The 7,480-nt window shown below is 41.7% G+C and overlaps 1 protein-coding gene across 7 annotated transcripts in view; it reads left to right on the forward strand.

Annotated features, from left to right (window-relative positions):
- clcn3 (chloride channel 3) overlaps nucleotides 1-6,773 on the forward strand; it is a 31,395-nt gene extending 24,622 nt beyond the window's left edge. For 4 of the 7 annotated variants that reach the window (XM_058624253.1, XM_058624256.1, XM_058624257.1 and 1 more), the window contains 3 exons: nucleotides 163-379; nucleotides 1,544-1,619; nucleotides 5,753-6,773. In XM_058624253.1, the coding sequence (XP_058480236.1) occupies nucleotides 163-379; nucleotides 1,544-1,619; nucleotides 5,753-5,950 (491 nt within the window). In that variant the 3' untranslated portion in view covers nucleotides 5,951-6,773. Of the gene's footprint in view, nucleotides 1-162; nucleotides 380-1,543; nucleotides 1,620-3,455; nucleotides 3,503-5,752 lie in introns of all 7 variants that reach the window. The other 3 variants (XM_058624258.1, XM_058624259.1, XM_058624255.1) reach the window with 2 other exon arrangements.
- The last annotated feature ends 707 nt before the right edge of the window (nucleotides 6,774-7,480 follow it).

Raw genomic sequence — 7,480 nt, forward strand, 5'->3', positions numbered from 1 at the left:
GGCCATTTTCATTTGTTGCCTATGTCAATTTGTCATACAAATAACACCTGAACTATCACTTATACTTGTTGCGATGCTGAATACCAAAGTTCTGTGTGTTTATGAATAAGATGAGTTTAGACAAACACTAATGCCTCTGTCTTTTTGTTCCTTCCTGAACAGAAAATGCTCGTCGTAAGCAGGAGGGAATCCTGCTAAACTCCAGAGTGTACTTCACTCAGCACGCACCCACCCTGCCGGCCGACAGCCCTCGGCCCTTAAAGCTGCGCTCCATCCTGGACATGAGCCCCTTCACTGTCACCGACCACACGCCCATGGAGATCGTGGTGGACATCTTCAGAAAGCTGGGGCTGCGCCAGTGTCTTGTCACTCACAACGGGTAAGTAGGTAAACAAAGAGAGTGGCATTGTTGAATGATGGCTGGAAGGAGAGAGGACAGATCCTTCTCTCCGTTCTTCTTTTGATTGACACGTCTGAGGTTGACAAACATTGCAGAAACACATGTACACACTCACCACAGTCTTGGTGTTGCATGGGCTCTCAGATCCTGGATGTGTTCTTTAATCTGCATGGCCTTTTATCCCTCCTACTGAGCGATTAAAACACCAAACTACTCTAACTAACTACAGCTGCATAACAAGTATTATGTGTTGAGCAAATGCAGTCAGTCAGGAACACTCAGGTTTTTGCAGAGAGCCACCTGCTGGTGTGATGTAGGAATGAGGGGACTGATCACGAATCGTTGTTAATTTACTCCCCGGGTTTCAGACCTCTTGTTATTGTCGCTGTGCAGCAGTGTTTGTTTTCATTTTCCATTTTTATATCCATCTTTTTTAATTAAACAAGACTGGTGTTCTGATGAAAAGATCAAAACGAGTAGCACTTTATAAGTCCTTTTCACTGTAAACAGGTCACAAACATATCGATTTGTTTTTCCAGTCAGGAGTCACATGTCGCTGTTGGTGAGGTTGCCCCGAGTTTTCCGAGTTGGGTAAAAATGTAACGCACAATAAACTATTATTACATCACAGGGCCACATATAGACAAACGACAAACCACATATAGACAAACGACAGGTCACTCTCATACTCTCACCTACGATCTCCTACCTAATCCCCAAATCTGCATGTTTTTAGACTGTGGCAGGAAACCCGCGCACACACGGGGAGAAACATGCAAACTCCAAATGAGTGTGCTCATGTTTATTGTGACAGTGTGGCAGTTTAGCTCAATGCATTTCCGTTGGTTTTGATCTTTTCATTGGATTATATGGCAAAAAAATAAAAATATCACCAGACTTATACATGAACATTTTCATGCAGTACATTTTATATAATTTACATTTTGGTTCATGTTCAAATGAATTCCTAAAATGTTTTGTTGTCTTTGTTATAATTTGAATCTTGTCATTATGAGATATGTTTTATGTTAACACTGTAAAGTATTTTAAGTTCCACCCTGTTATGTGCAGTTTGTGTTTTTGTTTATTTGTTTTGTTTTGGTTTTTTTTGGCAGTTTACTGAGTAACAAGTGTGTGTTTCAGGATTATGTTGGGCATCATCACAAAGAAGAATATATTAGAGCATCTGGAGGAGCTCAAGCAGCACAAGGAGCCCCTGGTGACTACTAGCCCCACCCCTCTACACACACCCCTCCCTTACTTTCGCACCTGTCTCTTAGGCTCCACCTCTCAGGAGTGACGGCTGTTGACAGTTCCCAGCTTAACATTAAGATCTCCCACTCTTCTGTCCTTCCTACTGCTGGCACTCTGCTGATGTTTGTGGGTTGTTTGGTTGGTTTGGATTCACCTCTAATGGTGTTAGAGAAGCATGTGTAGACAGATGACCTCTGACCTTCATCTTCACCACTGGTAGCGGTAGCACATATGGAGAGGGCTGTGTATATAGAAAATCTGTTCTTCTGTTGTTGTGGGTCTGGTAAAGTGGGACCTGTATGGGAACTGTCACCTGCTTCAGTGTAGAGCCCCTTTCAGACATGAACCTCTTTTACACAAATGTGTTGCCAGTTTAACAAGATAATATCATTTATTATTTATCGTTTGTTTTTTTGTAAATTAAATATATGTATTATTCAATCTGCAATCCCACATGGAGATGCACTTTCCGGTGTACATATTATATACGCAACTGTCCCACTGTCTAAATTCAATTTCAGCTTTTTGATCATTTGATCTTTTTAAATGCTTAAATATATTTAAGAAAATCCTAATTTTGAGGTTCGGGAAACATCAATCAGTGCAAAGTACTCAATGAAACGACAAAATATTCAACATCGATTATGAAAATAATGAGTTAGTTGCTGCCCTAATTGTCAAATTTTCAATCTGTGAAGCGATGTGATGGCGATGTTTTTTTTCTGCTGATGTGCCCCCTAGTGGAATATTCCAGAACTATGCAGAGCACAGCAATTATGTAAACAAATATGCTCTTTTCACATCTCGTAGTCTACGTAAATCCATGGTTGAACAGCAAGTGCAAGTGTAGCAACGTGTCCATGGATAAAAATATGACAGAAATACAATCAACAGCAAATCAACACCAGAAGTACATGTGTCCACAAGCTTTAGAATGATTTGCCACTATCAGCTACAAACCTTATTGACCCTTGTTTGATGCCATAGTGGCATTACTGTGTTGGACAGTGCTGGGAATCACATGGTACGTCACGATGCGATACATGGTCCACGATACCAATAATATCACAATACGATTCTGTGAAAAGACAATAGTATAGCGAAATATATCAGGATGTCTGTCAAACTGAAGAAAACAAAATGTCCGTGAAGGATTTCTCTATTTATTCAAAACATAGAGAACCAAGTGCATAAAGTTTATGTATTGAACGTGGATGGAACATCTCTTAACGTAGCTTTCTCCGCCGTAAACTCGCTCTTCTTCAGCCAGGTAACTTCCTGCCGTGAGTAGCGAAGTAACGACGCGTGACGACGAGTGAAACGGGCAGCGAGCGTTTACTTTAGAGGCTTTACTTTTGATATATCGCCACATGTATGTTTGAAGGCTAAAGGCGTTCAGTGTAACAAACACATCTGGAGCCAGCTGTTTTGCAGCTTACATGTCTGAAAAGTGCTCACTGGACTTTGTAGTTGTGTGAAACTGTATTAGAACCTCCTGTAGCTCTGATTAGTGCTGTCTTAGCTCACTAGCACCTTCATTAGATTTGTTTTTAGGATGTTGTGATCTTAGTGACCTGACTCTAATGTTTTATAAATGATATACTCTATTTTATATATGACCTATCAGACATCTGCAGTCATGGTTGTTTCGCCTTCCTCCTTCTTCACAACATGTTGAACATATTCACCCACTCTCAGTTTTCTGTCTCCATTAACAACATTATTTTTTCTTCTTTTTTTTTTGTTGTTGTTTTTTTTTTTAAACCCCTCCCCTCTCCACTCCCCCATTTTGCCTCCTGAGTCTCCACAGATTGACGGCATGTGACCCGTCGCCGTGACAACCACTCGGCGAGTAGCTAGCCGCCTTGGGAAGCGGAGCGCTGTCGTTTCTTAAGTGCATTTAAGGGTGGAGTTAGATTCCCTCCCATGTTTCTCCTGTAGTCGTAGTGAGCGCTGTGGTGGCGTGACGTTGTGCTGATGATTGGTGTTAGAAGCTCTGTAGTGACCTTAGTCGGTTAGTGTGGTGTGATAGCATTTACCCTGATGAAGTAATCACTAATCCCACAGTTTAAGCTGCCAGTGTTTCCTCTGAGGCAGCGGTGTCGTGTCCAATTTCAAGAGAGAGAGAAAAAAAACAATCTTCACTTTTATAAATACATGATTAAAAGTGAGAAGAGTTTGTGTTTGCGGTCATTTACTAAAACGATGACTTCATTTTTATTAGTATTAGTGGTCATATGTGTGTTTGTAGGAAAGCTGACGGCTCATTTCAACGAGGCAATTTTACATAAGAAAGAAAATAACTTGTTGCAATTTGCAGAAATAAATTAAAGAGAGTGAAATAGAACATTTATTTTACTTTTCTTTATTGTTAAAATTATTTATGCCAGCCGGCATCGTAAAGTACTTTGTAACATGGATTTTCTCTACTTACAAGTCACGTTTTTCATATTATTTAATTACATTGATTTTTTTTTTTTTGCTGAGTCATGCCGAGAAATGTATGAAATCGTCAGCTACAGCTGAGAGTCCAGTTGAAAATGTAGTTTAAAAACTTGCTGACGACCTCACTTTGTGTCTATAAATATGTCCTATTATATTGATAATTCATTTGAAATGTAGTTTTTGTAGGCATTAAATATGTTAAAATACTTATTGGACACACAGTCCAGATTTAAATAAGAGATGGAGTGACTCACAGGAAACACTGGCCTCGTCTTCCTTCCAAGTGTCTGTGACTGTGTTTGATCTGAGCAGCTCTTGGAAAGTCGCCTCCTGCTGCTCAGTAGCTGTAGCTCTAATCCAACCGAAGGTCATCTCCACTCCTGTCTCTCAGATCTGGGTTCAAATATTATTATTATTATTTTCTGTTCATGATGATGAGTAAATGCATTGTTTTAAAACAAAGGTTTGGACCCAGCTCTGCTCTGTTTTCCAGCTGTTTGTGAATCTCCGGATGTTTCTCGTCGCCCTGACCTCAGGCCCTGAATTCAAGAGCACAACAAGCAGAACTTTGGTTGTCTTAGACCTTTGACCCTGATCTGTTCAGACCTGGTGATAACATCCGTTCAGAGTTCAGCTCTGAACACTCTCCTCAGATCCAGCATCAACATCCACATTCAGAGCTGGTCTGAGGACACATGTGACCACATTACTGTCCTCAGGACTCATTAGAGACCGCCTCCTCAGCTGACGTCTTCTGGTCCACTTTTTTTTTTTTACACTCATCAGTGCCCCATACTTTGATTTATTTATTTTCCTTTATTCGGCGGCATCATTGACATCATTTTGTCCTTGTCCTTAGTCGCAGGAGATGCATCCAGGTCACATGTTAGTGTCCGCTGTGAAGAGCTGAACTCAGGATGGATAAAGTGTAATACCAGGTGTGAACAGGGCCTCTGAAATCCCCCCAAAAAAACCTTAATCCACCGTGAGCCGAGTCTGACGTGTTCTCTTGGATCAGAATCACGACTGAGGGAATATTGTGAAAGTCATCAGACGCTCCGTGTTTGTTAAAGATGGTGACCGTGTGAAGGAGGAGAGGAGGAAACGTCTCTGTCCCCCGAGTCAGAAATGATAACACCTGTTACAGCGCCCTCTGCTGGTCCCACACTGAAGTTGTTATAATAAGAGGGTTCGTTTTCTGTCGCTTCTGATCAGCTACGCGTTCAGGTCCTTCAAGGCGCTCAGACTCGTGTGACAGAGAGATTCCTCCTCCCTCTTCTTCCTCTTTAGCATTTCCTGTTTCCCTTCAGGATCCAGAAATGTCTCCCTGTCCTGAAGACAGTAGTCGGTTCTGTTTCTCAGCTGCTTTCACATCTCTTTTCCTCTCTGGTTCCTCACCATCGTTCCTCTCCTTCCTGATGACTCTTGCTCCCTTAGGGATTCCTGTTTTTGTTGGCTTTGATTTTTATCATTTAATAGTGTAGAATTTTTTTTTTTTTAAAAAAAGGAAATAAATCACAATCTACGCCAACAAAAACACACCATGTTGTTTCCTGCTGCTCACCACAAACCACCTTTACCTCCTCACTTGTATCTAACCCTCTTTTTTCCCCTCCTTCTCCTTCTCCTCCTCCTCTTTGTCTCCCCCTGCAGGCGGCTGCTTGGTATTATCACAAAAAAAGATATCCTCCGTCACATGGCGCAAATGGCAAACCTAGATCCCGAGTCCATTATGTTCAACTGATCTGCTCCTTCCAGGACGGCAGAGTGGGAGAGGACGACGACACTAATCAGGGGGAGGAGGAGGAGGAGGAGGAGGAGGTGCGTCTCCTTGACGACTCTGATCTCTGACATTCGGATCCTGGTTGTTGTTGTTTTCTGTTTTGTTTTGTTATCAGCTTTGTGGTGAACCTCGCTGACTGTCTGACTGACGGTGGCTCACACGGCCTCAGTGGCCCATTTAAAGACTTGTTATTATTCTGGCTGCTGAGGTCATTTGGAGGTCACGGGTCGAGGACAGACACACACACACACAAACACACACACACACACACACACGGAAATGCACTTTTTACACACACACCGTGAACATGCATGCTCTCTCTCTCTCTCTCTCTCCACACTCGAACACACGACCTGTAAAATAAACGCTCTTCCTCCGTCTGCCTCACTTCCTGTCTCGTCTCTGCTGTGCTCGTGGTAGGTGGGCGTGGCCTGGCTCAGGGGATCAAAGGTCAGCATGAACCGCCGATCAGGGACGCGATGAGGGACCTTTAACTTCGAATCAGGCGTCTGAATTGCCGCACACGCAGACACACATACACACACACACACACACACACACACACACGTGTCCACACCTGCTGTCCGTCCTCCAAAACATGCTTTGTTTACCCGTGAATTGTGTGTGCGTGCGTGTGTGTGTGTGTGTGTTTGAGAATATGTGCGTGTCCTAAAAGCCACTACATTCCAGCCAGGTTACCATGGGAACTGAGAGGACGTGCGATATATACTGAGATGGCTTTAACCTGTGTGTGTGTGAGTGTGAGTGAGAGAGTGTATTTGAGGTGAAGAGACATAGACGGGTACTGTGTTTCAAGAAGTGAAGGATAAAATGAGTGTGTGTTTTCATTTCTGAGCCAGCTTGAACATGTGTGTGTGTGTGTGTGTGTGTGTGTAAAGAAAGAGCGTCCTCTGTTACAGGTTTAAAAAAAAAAGAGACTTTTCTTAATCTACTAACTCTCACTAATGATCTCGCCATAATCAGTGTAATCATGTTTTTATTTTTTTATGTCCCGGCTCTTTGCAAAACAAAACTGGAAATCTGCACTGTTTTACATGAATGTGTTGAAATGTGGCGACAGCTCTGCGTGTTTATTTGTTTGTTTTTTTCCTTTGCGCTGGAATCTGCCTGTGTTATAGTTTTTTAACAGGAAGTCATATTTGCTAAATATTAATTTCTCCTTTTTAAAAGAAAAAAAAAAGAGGCCACGTTTGCTCAAAGGTTCCACAGCTGCTGTTGTTTTTTTACACTCCATCTTTTGGAAGTGCGACTTTTACACAAACTAACGTTAAAAATGCAAATATTTCCCAATCTTAAAAACGGATACTTTATGTTTGGTGATTTGTCCACATCAAAATAATTAAATATTGTATATTTTGAAGGTGTTTAATGTCTGTTTAACCGACTAATTCTTGCATCACAATACTCAGTTTGGGCTTGATTTAAAAAGAAATGATGAGGAATAAAACCTGACATTTAAAACACAAAAAAAGTACATTTACTGTTGAAGTTGCAGCGAACACCAAACAACGGTTTACTCAACCAGGTGATTGTACACGTGTAAGAAATGAATATGATTGTTTTATCTTCTACTTTTG

The sequence above is a fragment of the Solea solea genome, chromosome 3 (assembly GCF_958295425.1).
Source record: "Solea solea chromosome 3, fSolSol10.1, whole genome shotgun sequence".
Taxonomy (NCBI): Eukaryota; Metazoa; Chordata; class Actinopteri; order Pleuronectiformes; family Soleidae; genus Solea; species Solea solea.